The sequence below is a fragment of the Anas acuta genome, chromosome 2, assembly GCF_963932015.1.
Source record: "Anas acuta chromosome 2, bAnaAcu1.1, whole genome shotgun sequence".
Taxonomy (NCBI): Eukaryota; Metazoa; Chordata; class Aves; order Anseriformes; family Anatidae; genus Anas; species Anas acuta.
This window is the reverse complement of record NC_088980.1, coordinates 89,437,151-89,453,955: the sequence shown is the minus strand read 5'-3', so window position 1 is coordinate 89,453,955 and position 16,805 is coordinate 89,437,151. Positions and strand designations below refer to the sequence as shown.

Sequence of the window (16,805 nt, the reverse complement as noted above, 5' to 3'; positions counted from 1 at the left end):
CTTGAAGCATTTTTCTAGAAAAAGGTAGTATTACCTCCTGCCCACGCTTGTAAGTCATGTAAGATTCCACACTACCAAAGCCTTTATTTGAAATTTAGTAAGAGCCTACAATAAGACTGTGAAGTAGCAAAAGCAAAGCAATAGTAAATCAAGTACTTCTCTTGTTTATGTCATCCCTGTATTTTTAAGGTCATGTTCATTCTAGAAAACCTACAGCACGGTCTTTATCACACAGACATAAGGGCACCTTGATTTGTGTATAGCTAGTTCTCTGTTCCTGCACAACATAAATATCTCTTCCCCAGCCTTCAGTGAGACCGACAGATTAACCAACAAAAACTAAAGAATGGGCAAAGGGGCAGGACAGGGGTGCAACAAGGAGGCAGAGAGAAAGGAATGAATCGAAGTAGAAAACAGAAAATATTAATCCTCGAGGTTCTGGAAAAAATATGTTCCTACAAAATCTTTCTGCAAAAGTGTCTGTTTTCTCTAAGATAGAAATACACCTAGCTATAAATCCCAGATAAGTTTCCAGATAAAACTGTAGTACGCTGAATCTCAAATATTTATACTTCTTTAAAACTTACAAACGTGAAGGGAAAATGCCCTTTAGGGCAATCCTAAATTTGAGGGGGTTCCTGAAGGGGCATAAGAGCAATTATAAAATATACCTCCTCGGTTACCTGCATAGATTTACCTCAATAAAGTTCTTTACTGCACTTGTGAAGGACAACTTCTATATCCACCACCCATCATTTCTGATGTTCATATAAGCCCAGTAACTACAGTGTAAGTTAAAAAGCTGAAGTCTGACAAAGTCTCGTTTTCACAGTTCTTTGCTTTTGGTTATGGCAACTTCAATGCAAGTGACACCCAGACTCCTGCATTTGGATCTTGGAATGATTTAACCAAAAGGACTTGTAAATTTTAAGAACAACCACGTGAAAGTTTTACGTTTGAAGAAAAAGGAATGGCACTGGATAAACGCTCATCCATCTCAGGCATAAATTCAGTAATGTTTGTGAGAAGATAGATGACAATAGCAGAGGTTTAGTATGAGTAGTTACAGGATTCCTCCCCTTCAGTTTTCAAAAACAACAGACAATACAAGATTTTGATTCTTAAATTTATTTTTAGCAGGATGTGTGTACTAATGGATGGTGACATCATTAGGAGATAGGTCCATGTCCACCACCTGCAACAGAAGCTAGACAGATGTTAAAGAAAACATAATTTAAGAGTTAAAAACGACACTACTTACCCAGAGCAGAGTTATGAAAGTCACCTACTAAGCAGTACGGTTAGCTTCTGGTGTAGACATAATAGCTCATATTATTTATCTGTTGCCAAAATTTCCTTGTCAAGGTTCAATGCTAATGCATATGTTACCTTGATTTTGGTGGGAATCATTAAGTTCTGTTTAGAAATAACTATTATAGCAACAACTATTAAAAAAAAAAAAGTACTAATGCAAAGATTGGTTATTCCAAGTTACTCACCTGTAAACTTTCCTCACAAGAAAAGAGACCTGCAAATTTAGGTCTAAAGCTCCAGTCTAGAGTTTAAAGACACCAAGAATTCTCTGGAAATTCAAATCCTATTAAACCAGATCAACAGTAGGTAACATCTCTCGGTTTCACTAAAAATGCAATCATTTAAGGTTTCCTGTTCTTTCAGGTTCCTTTGTGCAGTTGGATCAGTTGCTAGTGCGATCAACGCTACCATGAGTGCCATCTATCTTATGTGAAGTTGGTTGATATTCTTCCCCCTTGGGTGAGGATAAATACAGTGAAGTTAGCAGGAAAAAGCTTCATCAATTCCTTTTCTGTGAGGCATAGAGCAAAGGAAGTCAGGAAACAAGAGCAGCCTAGAAATAATATAACTTCAGATGCATAATGAACAGCATTTTCCCAACCCAGGACACAGGACCTGACTGAACTCAAGTTATGAGGTTACAAAAGCATAAAGAAACCGAAGTGAAAAAAGTTTTCATGATAAGCCTGTACGACATGAAACCTGAAAAGCAATTAATTCGTGAACATAAAGATTATGCACATATGCTGCAGTTACAGGGCACTGCAAATGTACAGCTATTTTACCCCTTGCAAAACAAGGCAGCTTCAATTTTATTGCTCTATTACCCAAGTCAGGGCTTGAATCTATGTCTCATAGTTTAGAGAAGGGATTTGGGAAGCAATGGATGTGAAATTATAGAACTGTTTAAGAAAGGCAGAATGTTCACCAGGGGTTTTGGCAGTATTACTCAATAGGAAAACAAAACAAGTGACTGGTAATAGTGAGGAATGGGGTAACTCAGTAGATCACCCACTCACAGTGAGCTGTTCACTCTGCTTCCCTCTTTTACTAACAATTTGTCCTATCCTACTGGTCCCAGTGCTAAAAACGCTGGTAATCAGTTGTATTAGAGGCTATAGAACCTAAAGTTATGTTTTACTAAGATTAATGGATACCCAAGTCAGGTTAAAAAGTTATGTAGAAGCCAGTAATTAAATTCTTATCCTTTATGTGACTTCACAAACCTTTGACTACCAGAAAGATCAAGCCCTTTCACACAAAGCATATTATACCACGTAATACATAGTTAAGACTTGCAACAATAAATAAAAAGAACAAGAAAAAGTTAATTCTGCATGGAGTAAAGTTTGTACCATTAAGGGTAAGATTTTCTACCTGCACAAGTAATATTAAGCCTTTACATACTGCACAGACCAAACATCCTAAAACACAAAAAGACGAACACTGAAGTGATTGAAGTGGTAATATTACCTAAAGTTGAGCTGGTTTAATAGATTTAGAATCCTAGAACCAAATAAGTCTCATTAATAACATGCTGGAAACAAAGACCTAACTGGCAATTAAATATTTACCTTTGGAGAAAAAAAAGCTGTTTAGGCAAACTGAAAACATTTGCAAGATCAAGCTAGAGTAAAGAATGGACTAAAACAAAACATTACGCACTTCCAGCTTATGTTCTTTCTCTGCAAGGAATTCTTTTTGACATCGCAGGAAGTCTGACAACATTCGAGTTAGCTGTTTTCTATCATCTATTTCAGCTGCCAACCTGCCATTGTAATCCGCCAGCAACATACATGCATCATCTACCATTTTGGAAAGTTGCTCTCCAGATTCCTTATCTAAAAAGCAAGCAGAGAGAAAGAGGTAAAGCATGATTTCATTCTATGTTGTTGAGTTTGCATAACAGCATTTCATTTACTAGATCCCCAACCCTCACCTGTTATCCTGTCTAATAGGGACACATCTTGGACCTCTAGAGGCAAAGAGGCTATTCTCTGATGAACTGCTGCATCCCCAGAGGCAGCATTTTCTAGTTCTTGTAACGCTCTAATGAGATCTGTGGTCTGAAAAAAGCATGGAAGATCAAGAACTAGTTTAAGTAAACAAATTCTAGTAAAAAAAACAGTGTATCACAAGCTTATGGAATCAATCTGATGGCATTTTTAAAAACATTTATGGCATCAGCATCATATTGACATTCTATCCCCTCTCAGACAAAAAAAGATACAGGTTCTCAGAAGAATGTTTCAGTGTTCCTAGTTTTACAGACCACTTTCCTAAAATAGACTTTTCACTGAAATTCTTTGAAATTCTACTTATCTTTGTTCCCACCCTGGAAACCAAACGACAACATAAAATGAGAACCAATCAGAACTAATGCTAAAATCCTAGCACAGGCAAAGCAAGATATAGTACATACATTCTGCTTTAGTGTCAAACTGACTGAAGTTACAGTATGCTCAATGTCTGAACTCCAACTTGTAGCCTGAAATACTTCAAAGAAAAGTTTGACAAGGGCTGAAGATGAATAATGTCTACAACTCTTTGGTGGATTACACCTCACAAACGGGTAGTGAATGACAGGATAGTTTTCTAACTACTGCTCAGAAACTGTAACTAGAAAGTGTTGCAATGCCAACAGATCCTTTGTAGTCAAGAAAAAAAAAAAATCAATGTAATGTTAAACTACCTTTTCATAGAAGAATGAAGATTCCCAGCATGAGATATCTTAAGGAAATAAACTTATGTAGCCAATAAGATTCATCTTACCTTGGTATGAGAAGGTTGTAGGGACAGGTAAAAAAAGCACAGCAGTCTCTCCTTACAAAGCTAATACAGGTCATAAAATATAACTGAGCACAGTACTGGGGTAATCTTGCATCCTACTGGGGCAAAGTTCAGTCACTTGGACTAAAGAAAGGGGTCTAGTCACCCTTGCTCATAAAAAGTAACTAATTAAAAAGAAAAGCAGAGACCCACTAAAAAACAAGAGCAGCTTAATAATTTGTATCAAAACATTTGTAAATACAGAGTTCTATAGATGTTATTTTACCTGTGGAGGGTCAGTGGGAGAACTTCGAGGTGAACAGTTATTTTCATCAACTTTTATCTGTTCATATGTACGCTTCCTCACCTTTCTGTCTCCATCTAAATGAAAACAAACTCAAATGTTATTTCTCTGACTCCTCAAACAAGAGGCTGAGTTTTCATACACACACAAAATACTTACACAATGCTTGCCTAAGTTGTTCTAACACATCGTTTTCATAAACAGACCTTTCTTCCCAGATAGACAGCACTCGGCCAAGGTGCTTTTTACAACTTTCATCAGACTCACTGTTACAAGGAAAAAAGCAGAAATCAGCACCAAGTAAAAATACAGCACAATCAGACTACTACAGCATGACTATCTTTCACTGAAGGATGTCGGCATACTTTATCAACATCAAAGTAAGTTTAATAACCTCAGAAAATAACAAAACTACATTTTACAGAGAAGAGACCAGTTCAAGATGTCTTCACAAGCACAACTAAGTAAAAAGTCAGCGCCCAATCCCTCGTTTCTATTTGTTTGCTCAATCCATACTAGGTCTGTACCCTTTTTATATAAACACTGTAAATAGTTTTGCATTGCTTTATCAGCTCTAAAGCTTTATACGAAAACAATTCTGCATCAAGACCTGAGCGTCTTTGTCATACAACAAGAGGGATGTCTGCTGGGGAAAAACAAATCATGAATACTAGTAACAAGACATACCAAACTGCTGTAGCATATAAATGCAGACTGAGAAGTAAGACCTAATTTAAGGCAGAGCTAACACTTGAAGGCAAAAATGATTGAATACAGATGAATTTACAGCGTAACTTCATCTAATAGCATTAAGACTCTCCAAGATCAAATGAACACTAAATAAATTAACATGACTTCAGACACAGAATTAGCACACAAGGACTAGCCAGTCCAGAAGGGATGAGCTAAAGGCTGCTCTAAATCCCCCTCAAATCGAGTGTGATGAAGGACACTGCATGTAACAGTTACTGTACCTTGAAACATGCTTAAAAGCCTCCACTATTACTGGAGCAAAGTCTTTTGTAAATTCTGGTCCTTTCCTTTTGCTGTTCTGTATGACATCATTGGCCAAGTACAGGAATGTCAGCTTCCTATTTGGTTTTGCTAATAAAAAAGAACAAACCAGAATAATTAGAAATGTAAGTTCTTCTAACTAACACCGTTTTCCATATCTACTGTAAATGCAAAAGACGAATTAAGTATGTTTTTCTTATTTTCATTACCACTTATATTTTGCTTTAATTTTGTATTTAAAGCTGCGCAGTGGCTTTTCCCTCTCTTGTGCTGTAACTCTTTGCTCAGATTCTTTCTCCTTCATAAGCCGACACAAGTTCCCTCTAGCCCCATCTTTGAAAGCAATTATATAAAAACATGATATCCAAGTGTTCTTCATACTTTCAGGTGTTTTTCTGAGCCTGATGTGACTGACTTATTTGGAAACCTTCATGGATTTGTTCCAAGTATTTCAGCATCTCTTTGAGTCTACATAAGTTCCTTACTCCCACAAAATCCTCTAACAAGGAGCTTCACAGGTCTGCTATCATTCACATGAAGAACCTCGTTCTTTTGGTTTGAATTTCACTCTGACCTAACTCCTCAGATTTGAGCAAACCAAATGGCCAATTCCTAATCAACCTCTCCACACCAATTTGTTACACCCCTCATTGCCCAATCACTAAAATATTCATGTGCCTGCAGCTGGCATCTCACAAAACACATTTTCAAAAATCACTTTGTCTGCTGTAGTTCTCTTCTCCAAGCATCTTAAGCATTTTACCCCAATCCCATCAATTTGCAATATAATTAAAGTTTCCACCTTACAGGTTATTTTTGAAATTGTATCCCGCATTGCTACTCAGCAATTTTAAATTGCCATTCACACTTCATCTAGTCTTTATTAGTCTATGAATTTCAGAGCTGCAGCTCTTATTGTAACTCTTCTAATCTTGCGTTAATACCAGAAAAATCTTCAGTATCTGCAACAGCCACACAGCTTCAGTGTGTATGCTCTCACTTGAAAAAGAAGTTCCTCTTGAATGAAAAGACTTATTATTTTCTGTCCTCTTAGAGAAAGGAGTACCACGATAAATCCAGTCTAGGAATTTGTATTATTATCATCCTAAACTTGTACTCAGTTCCCCAAATGATTTCATTTTGTTCACTTCCACTCCCATCTCTTAAACATGCCAGAGGGTGACCCCCCTTTACACACACACACACTCAGTGTCGAGGTATTTCCACTCTAAAGTAGTGTTTCTGAATATGAATTTTGCGCTACAGAAGAAATCCTCTAAAGAACTTCTACTTTGAATACTGAATTCATCTTGGACAGACATACCCAAGAAGTTAAAACAAGTCTGAACAAAGTGAAAAACACCTGTATTAAAAGTAAAAATACACCCATCTTTCAGAAATGAGGAAAACTAACAAGTGGCAAAGAGAAACTAGTTTGGAAGTGCTAGACACAGGTCGATCTATTAAAGGTTTCCCCCAATCAGGCAAGTCACTACACATCAGCACCCAGCACATTAATTTATTTAGGTCAAAATCTCCTTAAAGTAAAATGTAGATTTTTATAGATGTATGCTACCTTATTTCTGTATTAAAAACTGATTGATAATATAGCAACACATCTCCTACCCATGCTTCAGGTAACTTAGTTCTAACACAGAAAGGTTTGAATTATTAAAGAACAGGAATCTGAAAAAACAGCTTGTCTTATGGCTGCACCAAAACGAACCAGACCAGGCCTCTCAGCAGACCTGACCCCGCTGTCCCCAGTTTCTCAAAGGAGCCCCAAATTAGGGCTCCAGTTCCAGTGAATGTGATGGATCTCAACTTTCATGCTTCCAGCAAGGAAACGAATCAACTGAGTCACAAAATCTGGAGACGTATGCAGTGCCACCAAGTCAGGTGATAGCAATTCCCACAAAGCCCAGATTTTGTCTGTTCACTACAATAAAGACATCAGCAAATAACATTTGGAAAAAGCATGCTAAAACTCAAAGTCACTTTTGACCTTGTTTCCACTAACATTACCTTTTCAGCCTCCTTCTGCTACTTAACAGTACTGAAGATGCATTTAATGAACAACAAAAAAAAATCCTTAAAGCACTTCAGTCATCTCTGGCTTTGGTAAGAAATTCAACTAACATACTGCCTTTATATTCATAAAAATATTGCAAGGTACATTTTAATTCTTCCTGCTTCAAGAATGCTCTGCACACAATACCAAAGTTAAATATCCTGCCTACCTTCAAGAACCGTTCCTTTCCATTTCACAAGTCTTCAGGAGTCACACACTGGCCTCCTACCATCCCACCTTACGCATAAGCCTCCAGAGCAACGTAACCTTTAGCAAATGAGGCTTGCAACTCTGAACTGACAAAGAACCCCGGTGTCCTACTGCTACTAGGACTGCAAGTTAACTACTGAACCTGAAATACAAAGCTCAATTCCAGACCTGTTCTGAAAAATTCTGTTTCAAGCATCTCTCTCCAGCAGCAGTGGCACTAACTTTCCAGCCCTAGGCTTTGATACACGTCAGAACACCAAGATGGATCACACGGCACTCAGACAAATTAAGCAAAAAGAAGTGTCCTCAGTGCTGGGCAAGGTTATTAGAAACACACCGTCAAAAGAAACTGAAAGCAAACTATGTCTGATCTTAGGCTAAAGGAGGATCTGAAAGGTGCAGGTACTGCCAGAGCGCTGTTAGAAGTAGCTAGCTGGTAGCGTCACCGGTACACTAACAGTGCAGGCTGCAAACACGAAATTGCTCAGTATCCCTGTTGGACTGACTCCGGTTTTCGAAAGCTCTGTGCAGTGCTCACACAACTTTTCTGCTTGTCTCAAATTTATCATTAATCTGCTTCCACAGTCGCCAAAGCAGCTCCCAGAAACATCAGATTCTGAAATGTTTTACCATGTCCACAGTGCTGGCTGGTCTAAGGGCCATAATAAGATTCCCCTTAAAGCATCCATAATGACGCTAACTGGGCTCAGCACCTGACAAACTGAAACTTAGTCTGTTCCACAAATGCATCTGACATTTCAATTGCACTGAATATTCTGCAGTAACTCATGGTATTTCACCTGCAGCTAGGACAATCAGGCATCTACCGTGCCTGACTTAGCATCCTCACTACCAAGTTGCAGCTTTTGGAAATCTATGACTCTTGCGAGCTCTCCTGGTTCTCTTCCAGTCCAACATAGATACCCTGAAATTGTGTGCTTGAGTTCACAGTACTTAGAAAACTCTAATGCCAAAGAGTCACCACCACTTTAGTGCAAGAAACTCTATCAGCCTGGGAAGGACTACTTGGTAATGCAGGAAGCTTGTTATTTCACCGAGGTTAACTCTGGCAAGCATAATCACCCAGGTTCTTCTTCTCCAAGTTACTTCCTGGCACCAGAAATTGAGCTCCCATGGAGGTTACCAGAAACAGGCCTTTTAGTGTCATGCAGTTGCACACCTCTTCCCCAGGAGTGATGGATGTTTCACACACACACAGAATGGCTGAGGTTGGCAGTGAGCTCTGGAGGCTGTCTGGTCCAACCCCCTGCTCAAGCGGGGCCTCCTAAAGCAGACTGCTTAGGACTGTGTCCAGAGAAGGAGACCCCACAGCCTCTCGGCAACCTGTGCCAGTGCTCAGTACAGAAGAGCTTCCTGATATTCAAAATGAACCCCCTGCGTTCCAGTTTGTGCCCACTGCATCTTGTCCTGACAGTGGGCACCACTGAGAGGAGCCTAGCCTGACTGTCTTCTTGGCAGCGTTTCACGAATGTATGCACACTGATACAGCTCTCCTCACAGGAGAGCTGTTCCAGTCCTGTGATCATCTTGGTGGCCCTCCATTGGGCTCTTTCCAGTGCCTCCATGAATATTTGCAAGAAACTTCAGAAAACATGCAGGCAACAAGGGATTTCATTTACATCCCGCTACAAGTGAATAGACCATTGACCCACCTGAAAAACGTCAAGTCAGGCTTTAAACATCTACAGGCCGGCTCTGCTGCATCAGCAGACATCAAATGCAGGTAATACTGAACACAAGGTTTTGTGAAAATGAGCGTCAATAGGTTAAAACCATGCATTGGTTACCAGCTCTAAACAGTTGTTTTTTGTTTTTTAAGTTAAGTTCCCTAATATGGATTTAGGTAAGAATTTGATTCAGTTTTCTTTTGGAATTACGTTAGTCTACGAAGAGCAGAGTATGAGCGTCAGCACTTCTCCCAAAACCCATGAGATACCTCCTGTGCCATAGCATGCTTCATACCTGTAAGTTACATGACATCTTTGTACAAACCTGGCAAGCTTTCAAGCTTTTCATTACAAGTCCCAGTGTTATCTAAGCAAAGCAGCACTGAAACCTGAGTGCAATATCACTGACCCTTCGCTCTAACCAAACATTTATGCAAGCTGATTAGGTGCATGATTTCTGGTGACATGACTACAAGTACATCTGTAAAAAGTAACTTGAGGCTACCATCCGAAGACAATTCAGAGATAAGATTTCCCATAAAAGTGCCATTGTACAATCCGAAAATTCATTAACCTTCTGTCATGGAAAAGTTAGGTCATGTATTCAACATCACACAATAACCTAATTCTCCTGTTGAATTTTACCAAGGTTTGAGAACTCCTGTGCTTCTTTATCAAAGAGGGCAAGGAGATTACCTACACAATATGTTCAAGGTTTGATGGTCCAGGCACCCTGACTTTGGGTTTGGAAGCTGTCAGTGGAAGGGAACACAGCATACATACACTTACATTAGGGATTCAACTAGCCAGGTTGGATTACACATCCAAATGTGCAAAAGCTTCTTACATTGGCAGCCTGTTGCTCACGAACACAGGTCATCTTATAAAGCACGTTACAAATATGATTTTCTAATTCAACAACCTGTATTCATCTTGAACATTTGCTTCTGGTTGATCTCTGAACCTTTTTGCAAAGGGAAGCTTCATTTGGACTCCCACAAGCAACACCATCTTAAGTACCTTATTTACCTCCTCAATATCACCTACTAACTAGTGAAAATCAGTACACTATGATCAGATTTTTTTTTTTTTTTAAATAAAAGAAAGCAAAAATCCATTTATTTTCTTAAGCCTACCACATTAACCAATGATACAATGCCACCATTACGTAAAGCAACCTTAAAACCATCAGTAGTGAAAGATTCCCTCTCTTGGAAGAAAAACTACACTACCTACTACTGAAAACTACCACTTTAAAACCTGTTTCCTGAAATACACTTCACATCTGCAGGGCAAAGTATTTCCATCACTTTCGTCTGTGGCCTGGCACCAAAGCAGCTGACTGAGCAATTCAGAACAAATTTCAAATGCAGTTTTGGTATCGCCAGGCCCTCTCAATCTGCCTACCAAGATCTTTTATCTTACAATTTTCTGTAGCGTCAAGCAAGTGCTACAACCACAAGGATCAGAAAAATGCACTGCATCAATGCCAACAGCTAGAACGAGTGAGGGCCCAAACGCTACAGACAAACAGAAAAACAAAAAATTACAAATAAGCAAAAATACTTGCTTCTTCTACCACTGAATGGCTTCAACTCATACCAAGAAAAGAGCTTTGAGCAGAATAAGCTGAACAGCAGGTTAAATGGCAGTCAAGTGCTAAAAATATATCCCGATGTACTGGCACAAGTGTACTCACATTATTGTAGTTGTCTCAAAGATGATATACACTGACTCTGCGAACCTGGGTAAGCTTTGCAGTGAAGACAAAGAATGGTGTGACACAGGTGGTGACAGAGGTGACAGCCAAAACAAGAAATCAGGTGTTTACATGGGGTTTCAGCACCAGTTTCTGAGACTGATTTATCCCTAAGATGCTATGTCAAGCTCTCAGGAAACAGGTACCTGAATGTGAAATTAAAGACACCACACGACAGGTCTATTAAGAAATCACTAGCATGTAAATTCCAAGTGATAACTGGACACGGAAAAGCTAACAGAGAGTGTTGACAGGTAAAAAGGAGAAATGAAGTTCAACTAACTAGAGCCTGAAATAAAAAGCACCATATTACTGTTCATAGAAATCAAACGCTTAATTTCCCCCACTTTAAACAGAACATATTTTTAACCCATCACAATGAGTATCAGATGGAGCCTCCTGCAAGGCTGATGCTTTGAATTATGGGATTGACGTTTTCATTAAAAAAAAAAAACACACACACAAAAATAAATACACCACAAGCCCAAAAATAAAACACCACAAAAATAGACAAAACAAAACCTGCAGGTGCAAAGAATCCTGAAATCCAGGAGCAACAGATGGATGCGAGAGAACATACCTAATTTGCAAATACAAAAAAAGTCAGTTTCCATCTCAGAAGAGACTCTTATTTGTTGTTTATAAGTGTGGTGTGGTTTTTTTTTGTTTGTTTTGTTTGTTTTTAGCAGCCACTCAGTTGCTGCAGGCTTAAAACAACTATAAAAATGCACTACCTTGTTAAGAAACTCCCTGCAAGACAATCTCTTTATGGACAAAACATGAAAAGGTTTTAACAGGCCCACCATTTGCATTTTGAGATTGACTCTAGTATTCACATTTTGGTTAATTAATTAGTACCGCTTAGAAGCCATAAGCTTACTGATTAGTTAAGTAATTAACTATGTTACTTCAACTGTTACATTTCATCTGATATACAGCTGAAGCAGGATCTTTTCCCTCAGTGGACACACCTTCCAAGCCTTTACAAAATTCTCCCTAGTCCCTAATCAAATAGTCTCCATAAAAATAATTAGATGATGTGGCAACATTATCACTCAAGTTAACTCACACCCATTACAGTGAAACAATCACGCAACTGCCAAGTACCAGAAAAAAATCTCCCACTTTTTCTAGAACAGAAATTCAAGCAAGACATAGCACAAATGCGGTACTGAAAGAGCATCCTCCTGACCAAAATATTTACTTCATAAATCAATTATGAAATTCAAAATAATGCAGACTCACGATCAGCATACATCAGTACTAACACAGGCAGTGGCCTAAGCTTGCAACACTGTCCTCAGTCTCCTTTGCGCCAGCACCCGCTTTCCATCAGGGAACTCATCTATTTAGAAACTAATTACTGGGTTTGTTAGATTTCCAGCACTTGCACTGCACACGAAACTGTCAGCAAAAAAGCAACAAATATTTAACCACCATCAGAGCAGAAAACAAGCTGTTCTCTTGTCACTGAAGACCTCTGCTAATCTGTCAAAACAGGAAAAATCTTTGTTATATCACTATAGTAGTAATTTAAGTTAAATGCATTCAGTGCATCTTTTATCATCATTCCACAACAAACAAAAGATCGATGAACTACAGGATCTATTCTCCATTAATCACAGCAACAGACAGTCAATACCTTGCAGAAATGAAAGCAAACAAACACAACTACATACAGCAAAACATGGAGTACCTGGGGTGACACCTGAGTGGTTTTGCACAGAGGTAGAGCTGGGAATACTTATTATCTCAGGCAAAGGCACTGAGCTTCACCACAGCAGTGCAGTTCCTAAGTAGATCTTTCATTAGCACATATTTGAGGTCAGTCATTAAACAGCATGCCCTTCTCTACACTCAGGCCCTGAAAGGAAATTTCTTCTATAATCTGTATTTTGATGATGATATCCCTTCCTTACCCTTTTTTTTTTTTGTGTGTGTGTGTGAAGATTACTAGGAGTCTCTCAGCAATCCAGAGCTCTCAATATTTTGGCAAAACAGTTGATTCTAGAATACATTACTCCTTTATTTATTTATTTTTTAAGAATGACCCTATGAATTATACTTGCCAGTATTTTAAAGAAGAACTTAATATAAAAGTTATAGCAGTATCAGGGAAGATGCATGTAATGCATACTCAGCAATCAGTTGCATCAACTGTCCCGTATGATACAACCAGAGCAACGCTGGAATTCAGTTACCCAAATCCAGTGTTCCCCAACTCCTCCGAGTTATGCCAAAGATGTGAAAGCTTTGCCCATACTCTGAGTTTACATCAAAGTACATGATTTTACCAAGAGAATCACTAAGTTCAGCTGTGTAAAACCTGTGCATGAAGGCATATACAACTGATGATCTGTAAAGATAAACACCCTAACACGGGACCTGAAGGCAAGCCATTATCCAGGTAGACAAACAGGGACTATGATTTTACACTGCCCAACATCTATGTTGCCTGTATCGTATGCACTTTAGGTACGCTACCTCTGTCTCTAATACAAGATGACATAAAGGCAATGACTATTTTAAAAGTGGAAGAATCAGAACCATACACTTGGGAACAAAAGAATTGTGATCCTAGCGCTTGTTTTCATCAATATCTAAAGCCATCTTAGAAAGTTCCTGCAATCTCATCTGAAACAAGAGAACTTTTACCAAAAATGAAAGCATCCAGAAATACTTAGTATCATGCTGTATTCTGTTCAACTCAGTCAACTAGGTCATGTTGCAGCAAAATCTTCCACTAGCCTGAAAGGAAGGTCCAGAGAAGGGAGTAACAAAAAAAGGTGATTGAACTAAAACTCCAGAAAGGCAACATACAGTTCCAGAACAACACTCAGTAGTAATAGCAGTGGACAAAACAAAAAATTTTTCTGTCCACATTCCCCAGAATAGGCAAGTCAAGAGCATTAAACTTACTCTACTTACGGCCTCACTGCCAACACTCTAATTCATGGTGTTACATGCAAGTCACTCAGCACAACATGCTGGTTTTCCTTCTCACCTTCCACATGCCGTCTGCTTAGCATACAAACGCAGTGACTTGAGACTCTCTTAAAATTCTGTGCTGCAATTTGCAAAGATTAGTACTGGGTACGTGTAAGCTAACATTTATGAAGCGTAGGTACTACTGTCAGAGGTGGAAAATTAAAATATATTTCACGTATCTTAGCCATGCAAGCTTCAGATGATGTGGTAGAGGAACATATGAAAAAAACACTTTAGGCATCCAGCCTAAAAGCACAAAAGCCCATCAGAACCTTGAAAGCAGCTAACTTTCTCCTACCAGAGCTGGATTATCACATGCTCTCCACACACACTCGAAGGCTGACTTCCAAAGAGGTCACCAGAAAAACTGTACCTTGAAGCAGCAAAAGCTGGAAGACAGTTCAACAAATGGAAGACAAAGACAATTACAGCAGCTATGCTTATCTGCAGCTCCTGAACTACATCCTCAGTTTTAAGTTTTTAAGCCTCTGAACAGGTGTAAAAGTGGAATCCAGACATTGAAAGCTGAGAAATGAACTCATGGGAATGCTTTTCTTTAAGATGATCATTATCACTGCCTCTTAATGACATCTCCAAACATTTAGCCCGTATTTTGAGCAATTCATTTCTCTGATTATTCAAATTACGCCAATACTAGTTCAGAAGTTCAGAACTGAGAGCTGATATTATAGATTATTATGAACTAGAATTGTGCGTGTTATCAATACAAGCAACCAAACCTCTAGCTGAGTGCCAATTAGTTTAAAACACCTTTCTGCTATCATTCAGAACCCCAGATGATCAAACTGTTTGTCTCGAACCCCCAGGAATACCAGAGGTTTAAATGGCAGACACATTCATTGCTCTCAGAACACTGGGAAGAAAAAAAACTTGCTAACAACCATATATTGAAAAAAGTTCATTTCATAAGACCAAATATGCTACCAAATATGTATTCCTTTTGAGGAATTCATCTGTAACAGATTTAAATAATTCTATTTATGGATTAATATATCCCTTAACATGACATTCCTTCTTCTAGAGAACGAAAAACATTTAACTTGGGCCTGTAAATAAAAAAAATCATTTTGTGCAAAAAGCTTATTCTAAATACAAATACAATAGTCAGTTGAAAATCTACAGGGCACATAGGAATCAATTTCCATATTACATACTCTAAAGTTCAGTATTGTTTCACACACAAGATTTTTATTTTAAGGGTGGTTCAGTTTGTTATGAACTTATGCACTCCAAACAAGAAGTAGTTATGATCCAGCCATACCCTTTGTATTCTACTACATGTCTTTCCTGCAGGTCAAACACTCCAGTTCTTTAAAACTAAAGTTGTGGTTTCTCTTTTGTATGCTCTGAAGTGACTCTGCTCCATTCTTCCTCTCCACCTGGAAATATATCTACTTTTCCCATTAAAGAACCGTATAGTAATGGGGATCCAAAGGGAGCTACTGGAAGCTCTGCTCTGGTGATATGTTCCAGAGCTAGGCGGAGTTCCAGCAGGTTATTTGCTTATACTTAAGTGTGTCAACTTATGATCAAGCTATTTTCCAGTCAAGTCAGATAAACCTTCACATGGCCATTTCTGCCTTTAAACCCCAGAACAGTGCTGTTAAAAGGAAAGTCACGTAAGAATCTAAGTACGCACGCTCAACATCAAATATTGAAGACAGGTGAAGGAACACGAGTCTTTACTATGCTGACTAATTGGTATTAGCGACTGGGTAAGAACTGTGGAAACACCATTTGGGATGTGTTGAATTGCTCATCCCCTGAAGCATGCCCACCCTCAGCAGCCTGCATAACTGGACAAAGCCAATGCCAGGCAGCAGCCACCAACACTACGGCTGGGGAGAGGCACTGCCTAAAAGCAGCTCTCTGAGGAACCTTTACCACCGTTATTAATATTAGAGACAAAAACCCCGTGCTCGCTGCCTCCCTCCCCTTTCCACAGCGAAGAGGGCCACGCCAGGCCCCCAGCCCCTCACCGAGGGCCCGGAGGGGAGCCGGTTAAAAAAAATAAACATAAAATAAAATCACGAGGAGCTCACCTTTGCGCAGCTCCCGCTCCCACACGCTGACGATGAGCGCCGAGTGCTTGCGGTGGTGGATGAGCCACAGGCTCAGCGTCTGCACGCTCTGCTGAGAGTTGCTCAGCTCCGACAGCTTCCGCTCCAGCGCCGCCTCCGAGAACGCCGACATGCCGGGAACCACTACCACCACCACCCTCACCCCTCACCCGGCACGGCCCCGCCGCTCCGCCCCGGCAGGGGAAGGGAGGGGAGGGGAGGGGAGGAGCCGCCTCAGCCCGGCCGAGCCCCGGCCCCAGCCCCGGCCCCGCGGCCCGGCGGCGCTGACAAAATGGCGGCGGCCCCACAGGCGCGCGGCGCCGCCCCCCTTCTCCTCCTGCCCTCACTTCCGGCCGCGCTGAGGCGGCGCCGTCATGGGGCGGGGGTGGGGTGTGGCGAGGGGAGAGTGGCGGGTAGAAAAGATTCTCTTTATAAATATCTTGCCTTGCTTCAAAGATTGTGTGTTCTACCGTCTTCGGTGATGTTTCAAGCTGAAGGGTGGAAGGCTGTTCAGTACCTGCTTCCATGGAAGATGTTCTATGCTGCAGAAAATATGTACAGTTTCTAGTGTTGATGTAGAATCATAGAATTATTAAGGTTGGAAAAG

The 16,805-nt window shown here is 39.8% G+C and overlaps 1 protein-coding gene across 1 annotated transcript in view; it reads right to left on the bottom strand.

Annotated features, from left to right (window-relative positions):
• RPRD1A (regulation of nuclear pre-mRNA domain containing 1A) overlaps positions 1–16,459 on the bottom strand; it is a 41,673-nt gene extending 25,214 nt beyond the window's left edge. The window contains exons 1-6 of the mRNA XM_068671122.1: positions 16,181–16,459; positions 5,362–5,491; positions 4,547–4,653; positions 4,370–4,464; positions 3,254–3,380; positions 2,980–3,155 (exon numbers count right to left, since the gene is read on the bottom strand). Of these exons, the coding sequence (XP_068527223.1) occupies positions 2,980–3,155; positions 3,254–3,380; positions 4,370–4,464; positions 4,547–4,653; positions 5,362–5,491; positions 16,181–16,331 (786 nt within the window). The 5' untranslated portion in view covers positions 16,332–16,459. The remainder of the gene's footprint in view (positions 1–2,979; positions 3,156–3,253; positions 3,381–4,369; positions 4,465–4,546; positions 4,654–5,361; positions 5,492–16,180) is intronic.
• Positions 16,460–16,805: the final 346 nt, after the last annotated feature.